At 35.9% G+C, this 20,865-nt stretch overlaps 2 protein-coding genes across 2 annotated transcripts in view; one reads left to right on the top strand and one right to left on the bottom strand.

The window, feature by feature from the left end:
• The window catches only part of SLC11A2 (solute carrier family 11 member 2), a 100,618-nt gene that overhangs the window by 41,696 nt on the left and 38,057 nt on the right, over nucleotides 1-20,865 (top strand). The window lies entirely within an intron of this gene.
• HIGD1C (HIG1 hypoxia inducible domain family member 1C) lies at nucleotides 62-17,614 on the bottom strand. The gene is made up of 3 exons (XM_077170904.1): nucleotides 17,423-17,614; nucleotides 9,442-9,576; nucleotides 62-126 (listed from the first exon to the last, which is right to left on the bottom strand). The coding sequence occupies exons 1-3, from the start codon at nucleotides 17,514-17,516 to the stop codon at nucleotides 62-64; spliced, it is 294 nt and encodes a 97-aa protein (XP_077027019.1). The 5' UTR covers nucleotides 17,517-17,614.

The following is a 20,865-nucleotide window of genomic DNA, read 5'->3' as shown; positions in this document are numbered from 1 at the left end:
CATTCCTTATAATAATAGTTTACAGAAGCCTTCTTGTTTTTCTTACTCCCAGCAAGGAGCTTCATTTTTTGGTTGCATTGAAGAATCGAGGTCTAATGTAATCTTTATACATGGAATAGAGAACACCTAGAAACAAAAAGATGTATATCAGCAGATCATCTGTGAGAAACAAAACACTGAATTTCTGCATTTGTATTCTTCTGGAACTATCCCACAGTTTAAAAACAAATTCTTCCACCTTATTAATTTTTATCTGGATCATACAAATACCCCCCAGGAAAAAAAAATAGCAAATAAACTAAGAGTCCTTTAAGATCAACATAAATATGAATTTGTGATGTTGCTAGGCCACCCTAACGTGGATTATAAAATGTAGGTGAAAAGGTTGGGAAAGTGGGTAGATGTGACCAGACATTAAGGTTAAAATAACTGGCACCTCATTAAGCAAACATTTACTCATTGTCTACTTGTGCTCAGCACCCTAAGGCAAACAAAAGTGAATGGATCTAGTCTCTGCTTCTACGAATTTATAAACTAGTGGGAAAATCGGCCATAAGCTTGGCCTGTGAGATGTATGGCTCCCATAAGATCGAGGTCCTGGGCAGAGAAGCTATGGGCAGAAAGGAGGACGTAGTCAGAGGAAATAGCCTGGTGTAAAGTGAAGCTGCTTCATTGAATTCCAGGGACTTTTTAGCAAATGTTCATAAGCAAAAGCAAGTTAAGGAATCACAGGTTTAAATTATTATTATAATTTACCACCCTCCATCTCAAATACCAAGACATCAGCTATCTAGTAGACTGTCTAAACTAAACTTTTTACTTCCTTATCCTTGTGCGTGCTTTCTGACACTGCTTGTTTAATACCTTCTTTAAAAATTGGCTAAGAATAAAAGGCCAATAAAATTGGTTGTTGCCACATCTCAACATGAGAGCAGAGTGAGGCAGATAACATGAATTGCTAATGAAACAGTACTTTATAACTGATAGAAAAAATTCAAGTCAAAAAATTTTTAACTTTAATTATTGTATTTGTGGAAATAATATTCTCAGATTCAGAAAGAATTATAGGACTCTTTTCCCTGTCCTTTGGTTTATTTAATATTTAATACAAGTAATTTGCCTCCTGCTTACCTTTTTTTTAAAGAACTTTATTGTGAAATATAACATATATACAAAGAAAAAGCAATAATTTTCAAGGTATACTTCAACAAGTAGTTACAGAACAGATTTCAGGTTTTTCCTTCTAACTGCTCCAAAATACTGGAGGCTAAAAGAAAAAAAACAAATGATTCAGCAGCCATACTCATTTATTAAATCCTGTTTTCTCTGTTATAACTCCTCTTTCTTTGATCCTTTTCCCAGTCTATAGGGATCTTTAGGCAATGCCCATTCTGACTTTTTCAAGTTAAGAAAGGGTGTCAACATTAAAGGATAGGGGATAAAATTAATTGCTAATTTTGGAGAGGCTGGTCCCTCTGAGTTTCAGGATTTATCTGAACTAGGACCCCACTGGAAATGATAGGTTCCAGGAAAGCAAACATATTATAGCGTCTCAGTTCAAGCTCTGGGTGTTCTTAAGAGCTAATAGGAGTGATTGACGTTAGTTCTTGGCAATTAGCATTGTCTAATCAAAGCTTGCATAAGAATAGCCTTCAGAGTAGCCTCTCGACTCTGTTTGAACTCTCTCAGGCACTGATACTTTATTAGTTATGCTTCTTTTCCCCCTTTTGGTCAAGATGGAGTTGTTGATTCCACGGTGCCAGGGCCTGACTCATCCCTGGAAGTCATCTCCCACGCTGCCAAGGGGACTTTCACTCCTAGATGTCTTGTTGGGTGGGAACTTTTTGATTGTTTCCATGGAGATGTGACCCACCCAATTGTGGGTGGTAACTTTTGAATAGATAGTTTCCATGGAGCTGTGTTTCTACCCATTCAAAGTTTGATTGCTTACCGGAGCCCTTTAAGAGGGAACCATTTTGGAAAAAGCTTTAGAGTCCACACAGCCACAGACCTCTGGTGAAGGAAAATGCCCCCAGGGGAGCTCCATGAAACAAAAAGCTGGAGAGAAAGCAGACTTCACTGTGTTTGCCATGTGCTTTACAGTTGAGAGAGAAACTCTGAATGTCATCGGCCTTCTTGAACCAAAGTCTGTTTCCCTGAATGCCTTAAATTGGACATTTTTATAGCATTGCTTTATTTGGACATTTTCACAGCCTTAGAACTGTAAATTTGTAACTTAATAAATTCCCCTTTTTAAAAGCCATCTTTCTGGTATATTGCATTCTGGCAGCTTGCAAACTAGAACATCCCATTTTAGTTTATGGTTTATTAGAGTGGCTGGAGCAGTGTACCTGAAACTGTTGAGCTGTGTTCCAGTAGCCTTGATTCTTTTTTTTTTTTTAATTAATAAAACCAGTCCACATACAACACGAACATTCTTAATGTGTGAACATTCCATACTTTGTGTGCAATCAGTGGCTCACAGTATCATCGCATAGTTGTTTATTCATCACTATGATCATTTCTCAGAACATTTACATCACTCTGGAAAAAGAAATAGAAAGGAAAAACTCATAAATACCATACCCCTTACCCCTCTCTCTCATTGACCACTAGTATTTCCCTATTATTTGTTTACTTTTATTAATTAGAAAAAATTTAACAAACGAACTAAAACATAAACATATGATCATTCCATTCTACATATATAATCAGTAATTCACAATATCACCACATAGTTGCATATTCATCATTTCTTAGAACATTTGCATTAATTCAGAAAAAGAAATAAAAAGCATATTTATTTACTTCTAATCCATATATTTTTACTCATCTGTCCATATCATAGATAAAAGGAGCATCCAGTAGCCTTGATTATTGAAGACGCTTGTATAAAGATACAGCTTTTACAGTGTGGGGTGGGCAATGGTGGCTCAGTGGCAGAGTTGTCACTTGCCATGCTGGAGACCCAGATTCAGTTCCTGGTGCCTGCCCATGTAAAAACAAAACAAAAAACTTTTACAGTGTGATTGTGTGATTGTGAAAACCTTGTGTCTGATGCTCCTCTTATCTAGAATATAAACAGATGAATGAAAAATATGGATAAAAATAATAGAGGATGTTCTAGTTTGCTAGCTGCTGGAATGCAATATACCAGAAACAATGGCTTTTAAAAAGGGGAATTTAATAAATTGCTAGTTTACAGTTCTAAGTCCGAGAAAATGTCCCAATTAAAACAAGTCTATAGAAATGTCCAATCTGAGGTATCCAGGGAAAGATACCTTGGTTCAAGAAGGCCGATGAAGTTCAGGATTTCTCTCTCATCTGGAAGGGCACATGGCGAACATGGCGACATCTGCTGGCTTTCATGTGGCTCTACCAAAAAAGGGACTCTCTCCAAAATGTTTCCTCTTTTAAAGGATTCCAATAAGCAATTCCACCTTCAGTGGGTGGAGACACACCTCCATGGAAATCATCTAATCAAAAGTTACCATCCACAATTGGGTGGGTCACATCTTCATGGAAACAATCAAAATGCTCCCACCCAGCAATATTGAATGAAGATCAAAGGGCATGGCTTTTCTGGGGTCCACCACAAATTCAGACCGGCACAGAGGATAAGGGGTAAAATAAATTGGGTAGATGGACATACTAGTGGTCAATGAGAGGGAGGGGTTAGGAGTAAGATATGTACGAGGTTTTTCTTCTTTTTATTTCTTTTTTTGGAGTGATGCAAATGTTCTAAAAAATGATCATGGTGATGAATACACAACTATGTGATGGTATTGTATGTCATTGATTGTACACCATGTATGGAATATATGTGTGTGAAGATTTGTCAATAAAAATATATAAAAAACAAACCACCAGAAAACAGAAAATCAGCTATAACCACCACCACCTCCCCATCCCCGTTCTTGTTTGTTAGCTGCCTGAATGCAATATACCAGAAACGGAATGGCTTTTAAAAGAGGAGTTTAATAAGTTGCTAGTTTACAGTTCTAAGACCGAGAAAATGTCCCAATTAAAGAAGTCTGTAGAAATGTCCAATCTAAGGCATCCAGGGAAAGATACCTTGGTTCAAGAAGGCCTGTGAAGTTCAGGGTTTCTTCTCTCAAGTGGAAAGGCACACGGTGAACACAGTCAGAGTTTCTCTCTCATCTGGAAAGGCACATGGTGAACACGGTCAGGGTTCCTCTCTCATCTGGAAGGGCGCATGGCAAACATGGCATCATCTGCTAGCTTCTTCTCCTGGTTTCCTGTTTCATGAAACTCCCCGGGAGTTCCTTCTTCATCTCCAGAGGGCTGACTGATGGACTCTGCTTCGTGGTGCTGCAGCATTTTCTGCTCACTCTGAATCCCCTTCATTCTCCAAAATGTTTCCTCATTTACAGGACTGCAGAAACTTAACAAGACCCACCCAAATGGCTGGAGACATGTCATCACCTAATCCAGCTGAACAACCACTCTTGATCAAATCACATTTCCAGGGAGAGGATCTGATTGCAGTTTCAAAGATACAGTACTGGATAGGGATTTTTCTGCCTTTATGAAATGGGATTTAAATTAAAGCATAGCTTTTTAGGGGACATGCATCCTTTCAAACTAGCACACCCCCCAACTAAACTTACTAGTATTTTTCCTAGTTTAACCTGAAATTCATAGATTAATTTTGGGGAGTTGACTTTTTTTCTTTCTTTCTTTCTTTTTTAACGTGGGTAGGCACCGGGAATCGAACCCAGGTGTTCAGTATGGCAGGCAAGAATTCTGCTACTGAGCCACCATAGCACTGCCCAAGGGGTGTTGACATTGACAACCATTAAGTTTCTTATTTTGTTTATTCTGTTATGGTTTTTTTTTTTGGGGGGGGGGGGTACATGGTCCAGGAATCGAACCCAGGTCTCTGCATGGAAGGCAGGCATTCTAACCACTAAACTACACATGCACCTTGTTGTCTTTAATATTCTGTCTAAATGTTTACAAATTTAGGTGGTCAAAATAAAGTCCTTATATGAAAAAAAAATCAAGGCTACTGGAACACGCAGTTCAACAGTTTTAGGTACTTCCTTCTAGCCACTCCAATACACCATAAACTAAATAAGGATATGTATATAATGCATGAGAATAACCTTTAGGATAACCTCTCAGCTCTGTTTGAAATCTCTCAGCCATTGAGAGATTGTGTGTCATTTCTCTCTCCCCCTGGTCCAGAAGGCTTTCTTATTCCCATGATGCTGGGTCCCGGCTCATCCCCGGAGTCAGGTCCCACGTTGCCAGGGAGATTTACACCCCTGGGAGTCATGACTCATAGTGCAGAGTGAAGTGAGTTCACCTGCCAAGTTGTCCTGTCTACCTTTTAAATGTTAGTATTCCCTAGAGTTCTGATCTCAACTTATTTATACCTCATTCATGCCTGTTGCTTCAGTTACCTACTGTTAAGCTCATCATTCCCCCTAAGTTAGATCTCTCTTCTGAGTGTCAAATCCATATATCATTGTATATGTAACATTTCCACTTACACCTCCCATATAAAGGTGATCTCCAAACTTCTAAATTGTGTGTGATTAAATGTGTTGAGCATGCCTTCACAGTGTGCCTTTGTGACATAATATATCGCAATAATAATAATATATCACAAATAATATATATATGTACTATGGTCAGTCCCTATATTAGTAAGGATATTTTGGTTTTTATACAGGAATATTTACTTCCCACATCCCATGGATTTCCTCATACACCTCCTAAGGCGTGAATACTCTAATTTGGAGACATCTGCCATAGGCATCTCAGTCAGTATATCATAAAATTAAGAATTCAGGCTCTGAAGTAGATTGTCCATGTGATTTTGTACAAGTTAACTTTTCCTCTCTAAGTCTCAGTTCCTTCATCTGTAAAATGGGATAATAATATCTAACTCAGGATATTTATTTACGGTAACAGTAGCAGGTTATGTTACCTTGTTACGTGGGAATTATTCTTTTGTCCATAGTGCACTCACCTTCCCTCTAGATCTCCTCTTCTTTCTTTGTTCTTTATATTAGTGAAAGGCAAAACTTTCCTTCGGATTGTCAAAGCCAGAAACCTGGGAAACATCTTTAAATCTTCCTTTCTTTCCCCAATCACTTGGTTTCCAAGTCTTCTGTATTTCTAAAATCCATCCGCTCCTCTCTTATTTCCACTGCCACTGTCTTAATTCAGATCCAGTTCACATGCTAATTGGTTTCTCTGTCTTCATTTTTCCCCTCCTCCTTAACAATTCAGTCTCTAGTCATTTTCTGTTTCCTTTTAATATTTTTTTCATGGTGAAATATAACACACATGGAGAATATACATTAAACTTAAATGACCAGATAAACATGTACTTATAGTGTGAACACTAATATGGGTCAAGAAATAGAACACTGTAGATATATTAGAAACCTCTTGGGTTTCTCCTTTTGACCGTAGACCCATCTCGTTTTGTAGTTTGACCATCTTTCTATGTATCTCTAAACAAAACTGTTTCACATTGCCTGTTTCTGAGCTTGTTATAAAGCAGTCATCTTCCTAAACTGTCAATTAGACTAAGTTACTCTTCAGTTTCAGCCTTTGCTGGCTTATCTCATCTTGTTAGCTCTTCAGCTTGCAACCTGTAAACCTACTGGGGATTTGTTTTTAGCAACTTTGCTAAGCTGTGACTGTATATACCAGAATTCCCTTCTCCCCATAGTTCTGGCTTAAGTTGGCTCATAAGAGATACCTTGCACAAGATTTGGTAGGCAGAATTTGAAGGAGCAGCAGCCATATTCTTTTTATAGTTGGAAGGCTGGTGCAGGGCACTAGGCCGTTCCAGCTCATGCAAGTTGTTGCTTATTTGCTGGCTTACCTCGCTGTTGTGGGGCTAGCAACCAGGTCTACAGGTCCTTCAACTCTTTCTGGATCTTCTTTAGCTTCTCTGTATCCTTGGCCAGATGTGGTTTAGTTCCATGATACAGGGTGTCAGCTTCTCCCATAGGTCACACCATGATTGCAGTTGAAGGCAGTAAGAGACCAAAACCATTCTAGTCTGTCTTTGTGGGTTCCAGCTCACCCTGGCAGGTTCTAGTTTGCCTTTTCTTCCCAACAGGAAGCCCAACTTCCCTGCTGACATCTGGTCCAGCATTAGAAATATTAGCACCAGCCTCATATGGATTGTTTAACCAGTTCCCCAAATTATTTAAGGTCGTATCTCTATCATAATTCCCTTATCACTACTAGTAGTTTTGCTTCTCTAATTGAACCCTGACTGATACAGAATTTGGAATCGAAAGTGCTTCCAGAGGAACAGAACCATGAGGATATTTTCTTTGAATTGATTCCGGGTTATCTAGAATTAATTCTCCTATTTGATCAGATTTATAGGTATTAATGACCATCTTTTCCAGTGGTAAAGAGAATTCTAGCAGTCCATAGCAAACAAAAGCAAAAAAATTTCTTAAATTGTCACATGTTGATGCTTATAATCAAGTGTCTGCAGAAAGCAAAACTTCTTTACTGCCATAGAACATTCAGTGGAAATAAGAAGTATAATGTGACTGGTTGTTTCTAAGTGTTCTGAAGTACTTAGAGAAAGAAAATGATGGGCTTAGGGCTTTTAATTTCGAACTTGGTGTCCCATAAGGGACCTGAAAGCTTTTATGACTATCCAAAAAGAAACAATTTTCATTATGAGGCTGATATTTTTGAAAATCACACACAAAGTCTAATCTTGTGAGTTGCTTTGCTGGCATGGGATAGAAAACAGACCTGCAGCTCCTATGGCTCCTGCTGAATTTCCTCTTTTATCTTCTCTGATTCTTTGGCCAGATACATGTTTAGATCCAGGATGAAAGGCATTGACTTCTTTTATAGGTCACTCCTGTCATTGAATTTGGTGGCTTGGAGATGCTGAGAGACCCATGAAGATTCTATCCCAACACTGTGGGTTTCAGCTTATCTTTGCAGGTTCCAGGTTTTCCTTGTTTTTTCCCATTTCATATTCATCTTTCTTTCCTTATTGTTTGCCCTGCTGATTTCAAGTCCCAGTTCCAGATACATAAGCAAGAGCCTCACAATTGTGTAAGGCCAAACCTATAATAAATCCCTCATTATATATTACTATTAGTACTTCTGCTTCTCTGATCAACTCCTAACTGATTCAATGACCATATCAAACTATGCAGCATTCCACTATCACACTATACTTCCATGTCTGTTTTTTTTCCTCTGCCTAGAATCCTGATTGCCTTTTCTGCCTCATTAATTCCTCCAGGTTCTTGGCTTTCACATGCTTTGCCTCTTAGAGAAGCCTCCCCTGACCTCCCGGCCCTAGTTAAATGCTGTTCCCTTGTGCTTCCATGACAACCCATCCTATCTCTGTCATGGCACCTATCACTTTATATTGTGTTCTTCTGTTCTTAGTTCCACTCCCTAAGGAGAATAAACTAGATTAGGGACTGAGTCTTAGCTCTGTATCTGGGCCAGCACAGTATGTGGCACACAGGTACACAATAAATGTTTGCTGAATGGTGAAAATGAGGACTATAACTTTGTAGAAAGCTTTTTGTCTTGTTTCAATATTTCAACATATCATAGCTCATATTTATAAAAGAATTATCATATAACTCTCTATAGGTAAGTCCCACATCCATCATTTCTTCTTAGGCTGATTCTACTCTGCACAGAATGGCAAGGAGATAACAACATTGTGACTTGTCCTTATTAACTGTAGACAAAAAAAAAAAAGATAATTTAGGTCCAATTTATTTAGATAATTGATAAAGCCTGAATTAACCAGATAATTTTAAACCTGTTCTTTGGATTTGACAGTATAGGTCTTGCATAATTTGTGGATTAATACAAAAATAGAAAGATTTTCTTATTGCTCAAACTTGGAATAAAAGGAAAACAAGGATGTTGAGATTTGTGGACTCTAAAAATGTCATCTTCCCAGTTAAACCACTCTAATAACCACATCTGCTGTTCAAATAGAAAAAAAGGACGTGGGAGTTTGCCTTCGCTGTTCACTGTGTGATACAGTGTAGGAGGTATAGCTGCTGCTCATAGCTGGGTTACAGGCTGTAACTGTGTCACTGCTCTGAATTGTATGGATAGGGTCATAATTTATGACTACTTTTAATTGAGAGAAAACAGGCTGGGAACTATTTACTGCTTCTGTCATTATATGGAATAACAAAACCAACTACTCATTCTTGGCTGAGGGTTTTGAGTTAGTGCTAGAAAACCTAAGAAAGTGGGCAACAAACCTAACCAAATATCCCTCGTCAACCATTTTTATCAATTCCAGGCTCTCCCCTCATTTGCCTACTCTTATCCTTCAAAACCAGTATCATCTTGATCCAATATTTATCTTCTAATATAATTGAATTAAAAAATTCTCTCGAAGACAGCTGAATATAAGCTTCAAATTAAACAGGTTACCTAGAGTCAGAGCTCCTACAACAAATCCTTGGGCAGCAAGTCTCATGTGAATAAGATGAATGGACATTTTCTGATCTCTTCTGTACTTTAACTTGTAGAGGCCATAGGACACCATCGTCACAAAGCCTGCTATCCCTGTGAATTGAAAAAATAGAGGTAATGTAAATAGCAGGACAGTATTCCCAAGAGCTTAGAGAGTTCAATGAAAAATGTTCTAAAAGATCAGTATCTGGAAGTTAAACAGACTTTTAAAGTATTCTTTAAAAAGAGTACTTTTTAGAAAGAACCATGCTGGGTTGGAATACCAGATTTCAAAATATCCCTTATCATTCCTGTTTGAAGTTTTGACTCTTCCCAGAAAAACCTGAACCATGCAGTGTAGTAATTTGACTAGTAATATGTAATTTTCCTGAGGCATGATTTAGTATTCTGTAAGCTGCAAGGCCATTATCAGGGGCAAGTAAGTGAGTCTTGTAAACATCCCAGCATCCATAGCTTTTGAGCATTTAGCTTTACCCCACTCTATTTGTCATAAAATAAAGGGTAAATCTAGTAAAGTGATTAGAAACTTTGTTTTTCTGTAAAAACAAGAGATTAAACTATATTGAGAGCTAAAAAGGTGTGAATATATGCACAAAAATGACTCTGGTTAACAACTGTAATTCAAGAAAAGTCCAGAACTATGCTGTAGTTTGCCACAGCTATTATAACATATACCACACAATAGGTTGGCTTAAACAACAAGAATTTATTGGCTCATTCTTTTTTATTACAGAAGTACAGTAACAGATAAATAATGCAGAAAATACAGAGTTCCCATAAACTCTGCCCCCCCATTATTAACAGTGTGCATTAGTGTGGTACCATTGTTACAGTTAATAAAATAAGATTATTATAATTGACCTATTATCTGTAGTCCATAGTTTACATTAGGATCCACTATTTGTGTTCTATAGTCCTGTGGGTTTTTTTTTTTAATTTTTTATTCTAAGAGCATATGTACAACCTAAAATTCCCCCTTCTAACCACATTCAAGTATAAATTCAGTCGTATTAATTACTTTCAAAATTTTGTGCTACTATCACAACCATCCATTACCAAAACTTTTCTTTCACTGAAACAATTAAGCATTAACTCCCCAATCCCTATGCCCATCCTGGCCCCTGGTAACCTGTATTCTAGTTTTTAACTCTATGAATTTGCTTATTCTCATTTTTTATTAGGGATGTCATACAGTATTTGGCCCTTTTGTATTTTGCCTTTTGCACTCAACATGCCTTCAAGGTTCATCAAGTTTTCTCATGTATCAGATCCTTATTCCTTTTCACGACTGAATAATATTCCATCATATGTAAATACCACATTTTGTTTCTCTATTCATCTGTTGATGGACACTTTGGCTGCTTCCATCTTTTGGCTATTGTTAGTGCTGCTAGGAATATTGGTGTGCCGATATGTGTTCCCTCCTGCTTTCAATTCTTTTGGGTATTTTGTTATTTTCCTGATGCATGATTTAGAATTGAACATCTAAACACTGGATTGCTGGGTCGTATGGTAATTCTATACTTAACTTTCTGAGGAACCGCCAAACTGTTTTTCAAACACATCCCCACCACAATGAAAAAGTGTTCCTATTCCTTCACATCTTCTCTAGCACTTGTTATTTTTAATTTTTTTTTAAATAGTGGCCATTCTAGTGGGTGACAGTTGACCATTTCAGGTATCTCATTGTGGTTTTAACTTATATTTACTTATGGCTAATGATGTTGAGCAACTTTTCACATGCCTTTTGGCCATTTGTATTTCTTCTTTGGAGAAATGTCTGTTCTGATCATTTGTCCATTTATTAATTGGGTTGTTGTCTTTTTGTTGTTGAGTTGTAGGATTTTACATTTTTTGGATATTAAACATGTATTAGATGTGTGGTTTCCAAATATTTTTTCCATTCTGTAGGTCTCTTTTTTATTTCATGATGAAATCCTTTGATGCACAAAAGTTTTTAATTTTGATAAAGTCCCATTTATCCATTTTTTGTTGTTGCTACTCATGCTTTTGGTATGCAGCCTAAAACCATTGCCTAACATAAGGTTCTGAGAGGTTTCTCCCTTTTTTTCTTTTAGGAATTTTATAGTCCTGGTTCTTATATTTAGGTCTTTGATCAATTTTGAGTTGATTTTTGTATATGGTGTGAAGTAAGAGTCCACCTTCATTCTTTTTTTTTTTTTTTTTTTAACATGGGCAGGCACCAGTAATTGAACCCGGGTCTCTGGCATGGCAGATGAGAACTCTGCCTATTGAGCCACTGCAGCCTGCCCCCACCTTCATTCTTTTGAATATGATTATCCAGTTTATTAAAGAGACTGTTCTTCCAAATTGAATGGACATGGCACTTTTGTAAAAAATCAGTCGGCCAGAGATATGTGGGTCTATTTCTGAACTCTCAGTTCAACTCCATTGGCCTGTATGTCTTTGTGCCTATACCATGTTGTTTTGATCACTGTAGCTTTTTAGTAAGTTTTAAGATTGGGAAATGTGAGTCTTCTAACTTCATTTTTCTTTTTCACCATGGCTTTGGCTATTCTGGGCCCTCTACCCATCCATATAAAATTTGACGTTTGGCTTTTCCTGCAAAGAAGGTTGTTGGAATTTTTATTAGTATTGCATTGAATCTGTAAATCACTTTGGATAGAATTCACATCTTAACATTTTGTTTTTCAATTCATGAACACTTTATATCCTCCCATTTATTTAGGTTTTCTTTTAGCAATACTTTACTGTTTTCTGTATATAAGTCCTTTACATCCTTGGTTAAATTTATTCCTAGATATTTGATTCTATTAGTTGCTATTTTAAATGGAATTTTATCTTAAGTTCCTCTTCAAATTGTTTATTACTAGTATATAGAAATACCATTGATTTTCACATATTGCTCTTGTACCCAGACACTTTGCTGAATTCATTTATTAGCTTTAGTAGCTTTTTTGTGGACTTTTTTTTTTTTCAGTGTCTGTTCTATGTAGGATCATGTCATCTGTAGTGAAGTAGTTTTACTTCTCCCTTTCCAATTTGGATGCCTTTTATTTGTTTTTCTTACCTAATTTCTCTAGCTAGGACTTCCAGTGCAATGTTGAATAACAGGAGTGACAACGAGCATCCCTGTCTTGTTCCTGATAGAGGGAAAACTTTCACCATTGAGTACGATGCTAGCTGTTCATTTTTCATATACACCCTTCATTATGATGAGGAAGTTTGCTTCTATTCCTAGTTTTCTAAGTGTTTTTAATCAAGAAGGGATGCTGGACTTTGTCAATGCCTTTTCTGTGTCGATTGATATGATCATGTGGGTTTTCCCCCCTTTTGTTCTATTAACATGGTGTATTTCACTAGTTGATTTTATGTTGAATCACCCTTGTATATCTGGGATAAATCACATTTGATAACAGACTATCTGTGGTTAGGGAGTATCTCTGCTCTTCAGTGTTTTTTTGCTTTTTTTTTTTTTGAGGAGTTTAAGCAGGATTGGTGTTATCTATTCTTTACATGTAAGGTAAAATTTACCAACGAAGCCATCTGGTTCTGAACTTTTCTATGTTGGGAGGGTTTTGATTACTGATTCAATTGTTTTACCTGTTATCAATCTGTTCAGATTTTCTATTTCTTTTTGAGGCAGTTTAGGTATTTTGTGTGTTTCTAGTAATTTTTCCATTTCATCTAGATTATCTAATTTGTTGGTGTACCATTGTTCATGTTATCTGCTTATAATCCTTTTTATTTCTGTGGTTGCCAGTAATGTCCTCTATTTCATTTCTGATTTTAATTATTTGTGTGCTCTTTTTTTCTTTGTCCGTCTAGCTGAAGGTTTGTTGGCTTTATTGATCTTTTCAAAGAATCATCTTTTGGTTTCATTGAGTCTCTTGATTGTTTTGTTTTGTTTTTACCCTCTACTTCATTTATGTCTGCTCTAATCTTTGTTATTTCCTTTCTTTTGCTTGATTTGAATTTTAGTTGTCTTTTCTTATTCTGGATGTTCCAAGTTGTGAGGTTAGAACTCTGATTTAAGATCTTTCTTCTTTTTTTGGGGGGGTGGGGGTGGGGGGTATTGCATGGTTCAGAATTGGAGCCTGGGATTCCCACATGGAACATGAACATTTTATCACTGAACCATCAGTGCACCATTTCTTCTTTCTTAATGGATTTATTTAGAGATATAAATTTCCCTCTCAGTACTGCCTTTGCTGCATCCCATAAGATTTTGTATGTTGTGTTTTCATTTTCATTTTTATTTATTTATTAATTTATTTTTCATTGCCTCAAAATAATTTCTAATTTTCCTTATGATTTCTTTTTTACCCATTGGATCAAAGTGTGCTGTTTTAATTTGCAAATATTTGTGAAATTTCCAGTTCTCCCTTTGTTATTAATTTCTAGCTTCATTCCATTATGGTTAGAGAAATCATTGTATTATTTCAATAGTTTTTAGCTTTTGAGACATGTTTGGTTACCTAACATATGGTCTATCCTGGAGATTGATCCATGTGCACTAGAGAATAAATTTGTATTCTGCTGCTGTTGGTCAAAGTATTCATATATATCTTTTAGATCTAGTTAGTTTATAGTTATCATTCAACTCTTCTATTTCCTTTTGATCTTCTGTCTGGATGTTCTATTTATTATTGAAGGTGGTTTATTAAATTCAATGACTATTAACGTAGATCCATGAATTTCTACCTTCAAATCTGTCAATATATGCTTCATATATTTTAGATTTCTGCCATTAGTTGCATATATATTTGCAAGTGTTATGTCTTCTTGAATTGACCCCTTTATCAGAATACAGTGACCTTCTTTGCCCCTCATAACAATATTGACTTTAAGTCTAGTTTATCTGATATTACTGAAGGTACTAGCTCATTTTGGTTAATATGTGTGTTGTACATTTTTTTCATCCTTTTACTTTCAATCTACTTTGATCTTTGAATATAAGGTAAATCTTTGTAAGCATCATATTATTAGTCATGCATTTTATCCATTCGTCCAACCTCTACCTTTTGACTAGAAAAGTGTAATCTATTTACATAAGTACTGATAATACAGGACTTTCTTCTGCTATTTTGCTGTTTGCTGTTGTAAGTCATATCTTTTTTGTCCTTCAATTTTCCATTAATGCCTACTTTCATAATTATTTGATTTTTTGTGTTGTACCATTTTGAGTCCCTTCTCATTTCTTTCCATATCTATTTTGCATATATTTTCTTTATGGTTATCATGAGGCTAAAATTTAACATCCTAAATCTTTAGCAATCTTGTCTGATTTGATACCAACTTAACTTCTGTAGCATACACATACACTGTTCTTATACCCCTCCATCACCCTACCTTTGTGTACTTGGTACAGACTGTATCTCTTTACATTGTAGGTCTCAAACCATATATTTATCATTACTTTTTATGCCTTTGCATTTTAGAAACTGTAAGAAGTAAAAAGTGAAGTTGTATAACAACAAAATACCATACAATAGTATTGGCATTTATAATTACCCATATAGTTACCTTTACCAAAGATCTTTATTTCTTTATGCCACTTTGATCCTTTCTATCTGAAGAACTCTTTTTAGTATTGCTTGTAGGGCTGGTCTAGTGGTGGTAAACACTCTCAGTTTTTGTTAATCTGGAAATGTCTTGATCTCTCCCTCATTTTTGAAAAAAAGTATCACCAGATACAGAATTCTTTGTTGGCACCTGTTCTCTTTCATTCTTTCTTTACTCTTTCAGGATCCATTTAATAAATAAAAACCAGAATCAATAAGTAGAAACCAGAATCAGTTTAAACAATCAAAATGACTCATATACTAAAAACATATAAAAATAGCAAAACAAATAATAAAACAAGAAATGATGGTAGGCAAGTGGGAAAACACATACAATGCTGAAAACTCAAAGTTTGGGTAAATCTTTCTGGAAAGAACTCTGGAAATTTTTTATAAGTGATATTAAACTGGACAAATTTCCTTCCCCAGAAATTCTCTGGGGAATATACTTCAAGGAATCTAGTACAAACTCCAAGGAAATAACCAAATGGAATAACTAAAGTAAAAGTCAAGAAATTGACACAAAATGTTCATATGTATACTGTAGTAAGGGGGAAACTGATCAACTCAAATGGCTAGAACACTGGAAAAACTGCCATTACTATTAAGAAATTATAAGTATATAAAGTACTAATGTACAGAATTGTGCATAAGAAATGTTATGTGAAAAAAGTTTGAACCAAATAATCTGTCAGCACAGATTTTAAATACATATAATGCATACACAGACAGTAGCTGTGATCATAAAACCATTTTTAAACAATGAAAAACAATTATATTTATAAAGTCAGAGGTTGTTTAAGATAAAAATGTTTTGTAAATTATCCACAGTATACTCCACCCTGTAGCAGGAAACACATGGCAGATATTGTTGAAATAACAAGAACTCAACACAACTATTCAATGATATATATATCCAAATTTTATCATTATTTACTTTTCAGCAAAAATATGGCTCTCTTCCCTTGATCAAATCAAGGCTTTGTTCTTACTTAAATTGGTTTTGTTTCTTTTAGAGATTAGTCAGAACCTTTGCTGTTTTTCATACAGCATCTCTGTCATATCATTGAATTTAGTTAGAAATACTTTCATCTTTCGATTTTAATCATACTAAAAATCTCTGGCAAAATAATTTAGTGTACAACAGGCATGGTGATTAATTTATTGTAGTGATCTGTTCAGTATAGTGAGCTGTTCTAGTTAAATATGCTAAGGAAGATAAATACATCACTATTAAATTATTTGCTTCCATTTCCAGTGACTGCTATTACATGTCTTAAATTAAATGAAACTTCTACACACGTATTACTTTAAAGAAAAATTCTGATTTTTGATATGTGAATGACACTTAAGTTATTAGATTAGCATTGACTATGGAAACGTGACTTAAACCAATTTGAAGGTTTTATAGCATTAATACAGTTACAAACTTACGTCAGTCTGATTTTGTAAGTTATTTTAATGTTTTCCAAGCAGATTAAACAGAAGGAAGAGGCATGGCCACAGTATACAAAAAATAATGCTTAGGGCAACTTCAGCATCCAGAGGAGATAAAAAGAGAAATCTCATATTTTAAAACACAATATGGGTGCTTGATTCTGTGTATGATTTTTTCAAAGTCCACATACATACAGTATTTATTAAAAATATAAATACACTAAATATGTGTGGAAAAAGAGAAAGAGGCTAAGGCTCCAGATCTAATTATAATATCACTTCTTTTATTCAGGGTTTATTTAACCATTAACTTCAATACCTAGGACATACCCAAAGAGCCTATTAGCAGCCAAAATGAACACGTCAGAGTTCATGTTCTCAGTGTATAGGTAGGCCCAGGCTTGCACTCAGAGTTTCTTTAGACTGAATTCCTTCAAGCTTGGTACTTAGCTTCTGGTGCCACAGAATATTAAAAGCAGATTTTTTCTTGACAGTAATAGAAGAAACAGAAAGATCTATAAACAGCAGATACAGGAACTTTTAAAGGTTAGAGTTAGTTGAGGACCTATACATCTCAATAGTCCCTTATAGAATGGCAGTATAATAAACTGCTGCTACCGCTAATCCCAAGTCATGAAAAAGTTAAAGTCAATTCAACCAACTCCATTTAGAATGGTTAGGAATTAATAGTTTATTTTAGATAGCTATCTTAATGAAATGGATAGAATAGAATAGAATTTGATGCATCATAGTAATAGCCAGTAACTTCATTAAGGACTTAACTTGTAGTATTCATTGTTCTGAAAACCTATACTCATTTTTAGAGGGGGTTAGCTATAAATATCTGAAAATAATTCAATCATATGAAACATTTCAATCCTCAGAGATATTGGGTAGGTAAGGCATTATTGTGTCATTACAAGCAGTTTTCCAGTATCCTGTCAGTTTGTACTTACCTACAAGGACAAAGGGGGAGTCTCTAGATTTCCTGATCAGTCGGGATGATTGACTTTCTTCCAGATCTGCTGACCACTGGTTATCTGAAGACATTTTTCTCACTAATATAAAGGTGTTTGCTGTGAAACATTGAAAAGAATCTATTTATCATCTCCTGATATAATACTGATTATCTGTTCTTCTGTCTTCATTTATTTGACATCCTGTCTGCTTGATTGAAATAAAAGTCAGCTTTCCTTCACACTTTTCATTACAGAACGATTCATGAGATTCACAGAATTCATCATAGAATTTCATCCCATTTTGTTTGTTGGAGGTGGGGTATAAAAAATATATATATATTTAAAGAGAGGGAATGATAATCAAAGTCCATGAATTCAGAGTAAAACTTGACCCAGATCACAATTCTGTTATTCAGATTCCTTTGACAGAGATATGCTGCCTAGCACTTGAGATCATTGAGAATCTCAGGACTTCCACCACCAAGAGTAAGAACACAGAGGGTTTTTGTTTGCTTGTTTTGTTTTCAAAGTATCAAAAATATCTCCAGATTTACAGGTGTTGGGAGAATAATCTCTCCAATTCTGTAGAATGTGTAGGACATTTGTCGATTTACGTGGTAAATACTAACACCGAGGCCAATTTCGAGCTACTGTGGTGATATCACTGGACATAGACTTGGGAAGGGATGTGCACAGTTGTTTCTCATCAGTTGTTATGGGTTGGCTCTAGCACACCATTGCTTTAATCCCTTGGATTAAGGTGGTGTCAGCCAAATTCTCTGCTGTTAAATTACTGTGTTTTCCTTTTGTAATCAAAAAGTATTTTATGAGGAGTTACTTTAATAAAGTACAAATACTCTGTTCTTTACCAAACGTTCACCCATTTATTTCAGCATCCATTGATAGTCCTTGCCTGAATCAATTAATTCTGTTTGCCAAATGGTGATTTTCTAAATCCATCATTCCTCTTTTATTAGTTTGCATTTTTCTATTAGGAATAACTTTCCTTTCTTTGCTATTTATTTAATTATTCATTTATTTAAATTAGTATGGACTCATGAATTCCTATTTTGTTCAGTGTCTTATATCCATTACTGCATTTATTTATTTATTTTGGAATAATTTCATACTTATAAGTCAGTTGCAAAAATAAACAAACCCCATGCTGTAAACTCCAACATATCCCTATCCTTCCCAGATACTCATATCCATCAAGTTTAACATTTTGCCACTTTGGTTGTATCATTCTTTTCAGCTTCTATCTATTTATTTTCTGAACATTTGAGAGCAGGTTGCACATATACTCCTTGAACATATAATAGTGCCATGTGTATTTCCTGTGAACAAGGATATTCACTTATATAATCATGTTAAGTGTAGTTATCAAATTAAAGAAATTTAACATTTATAGGACACTAACATCCTATATTCCAATTTTTCTTATGTTCGAGTACTCTTCTTTTTAATCTTTTATTTCCATGCTTAGATCCCATCTGTTTCATGTATTGCATTGAATTGTCATTATCTCTTTAGTTTCTCTTTCATACATGCAATGTAAATCTTCCCATCCCAGTCCCTCTAAACACACCAGTCGGAGTAATAATCATATTGACAATGTTGCAGTAACCTCACCACCATCCATAATTATAATTTTCCCTTCACCCCAACCAGAAACCCTATACTTATTATGCATTAACTTCATGTCTCTTGCTCGTCGCCCCTGGCCACTTACGCTGTAATTTCTGTCTCTATGAACTTGCATATTTTCAAATATTTTCTTTGTAGTTTACCATAGGATTTAAATTTAACATCCTAAACCTATAACAATCTCATTTGTTTGATACTAACTTAACAACTTCAATAGCATATACAAACTATAGTCCTGGCTCCCTCCATCCCCTCCACCTTTAGGTAGCCCTTGTCACAAATTATCTATTTATACATTGTGTCCAAAATGATTGATATATCATTACATTTTATGCATTTAACCTTTTAGATTCTGTAGGAAGTAAAAAGTGGAGTGAATAATAAAAAATACAATAATACTGTTATTTATGTTTACCCATGTCATTATCTTTACCAGAGATCTTTAGTACTTCATGTGGCTTTACTCATTTGTCTTGTGTCCTTTCCTTTCAACCTGTAGAACTGTCTTTAGCATTTCTTGTGGGAAGGTCTAAAAGTGACAAACTCCCTCAGTTTTTGTTTATCTAGGAATTCCTCCCTCATTTTTTTGCTTATTTGAGTTACATTTATAATATTTACTATATTAAAATTAGAACAGTAAAATATTATTTTTAAACTTTTTAAAAATTGTATAATATAACATATATGCAAAGGAAAAAAGGAAAAAAGTGATACTTTTCAAAGCACTCTTCAACAGGTAGTTACAGGACAGATTCCAGAGTTTGTCATAGGCTACCATACCATCATCTCAGATTTTTCTTCTATTTGCTCCAGAACATTGGAGGCTAGAAGGAATAAATACAAAAAATATTATTTTAAACAGTAATAAACTCTATACATTAGCATAAAATACATTTAAAAAATAAAAAATAGCTATTTTCCCAGAGTGAAAAATAAGTTGTAAGAGAGCATGACATTGTTTTACATCTCCCTTGTTTCTGAAAGGCACTTTACCAGATACAGAATTCTTGTTTGGCAATTTTTTATTGTTACTTTCAGAACTTTAAATATGTCTTCCCATTGCCTTCTTGTCTCCATGGTTTCCATAAGAAATAGACACTTGGGACGTCCGGAGAAGATGGCGGCTTAGTAAGACGCGCGGGTCTTAGTTCCTCCTCCAGAAAAGCAACTAAAGAAACAGAAACAATACGAAACAGCTCCTGGAGCCACGACAGAGACCAAAAAGACAGCGTACCCCATTCTGGAACAGCTGAACGGGCAGGGAGAATCCACTGCGGTGAGATACCCAAGGGGCGCGCATTTTCCCGGCCGGGGCGGCTGGCGACTGGGGTCCCCTCCACGCATGTGGCTCCCCGGTCTGACTGGGAACGTTGGATAGCCGGGCCCTCCCGTCACGCTTGGCGTCTCGGGCCAGCTGGGCAATTTGGACCAGCACTCCCCCAAGCCGCGGCGGCCGGCAACCCCCCCTCCACATGCGGTTTCCCGGGCCGACTGCGAGATTCGGATTGGCAAGTTAAAGGAGCCACAGCATCTTTTACTGGTGGGCCCCGCAGACAGACAAGCGCCACGAGCGCCACCTACTGGGCAGGAAAAGAAAAACAGAGCCCAGAGATTTCACAGAAAAACCTTTCAACCAGCCGGGTAACACACCCAGGGAAATCTGATTAAATGCCCAGACACCAGCAGAAAATAATGGATGACGCTCGGAAAATTGAAGATATGGCCCAGTCAAAGGAACAAACCAATAGTTCAAATGAGATACAGGAGCTGAGACAACTAATGCTGAATATACG

This window comes from Tamandua tetradactyla, chromosome 7, assembly GCF_023851605.1.
Source record: "Tamandua tetradactyla isolate mTamTet1 chromosome 7, mTamTet1.pri, whole genome shotgun sequence".
NCBI classification, from domain to species: Eukaryota; Metazoa; Chordata; class Mammalia; order Pilosa; family Myrmecophagidae; genus Tamandua; species Tamandua tetradactyla.
The sequence above is the reverse complement of the archived record's forward strand: the minus strand, read 5'-3'. Positions and strand labels throughout refer to the sequence as shown.

Bases quoted from the DNA above. Each gene is read 5' to 3' on its own strand.
- HIGD1C (XM_077170904.1), bottom strand. From the start codon at position 17,516: ATGTCTTCAGATAACCAGTGGTCAGCAGATCTGGAAGAAAGTCAATCA. The intron at 9,577-17,422 runs GTAAGTACAAAC...TTCAATTCACAG, and splicing joins CTCCCCCTTTGTCCTTGTAG to GGATAGCAGGCTTTGTGACG. The intron at 127-9,441 runs GTAACCTGTTTA...TTTTGTTTCTAG, and splicing joins TGTAGGAGCTCTGACTCTAG to GTGTTCTCTATTCCATGTAT.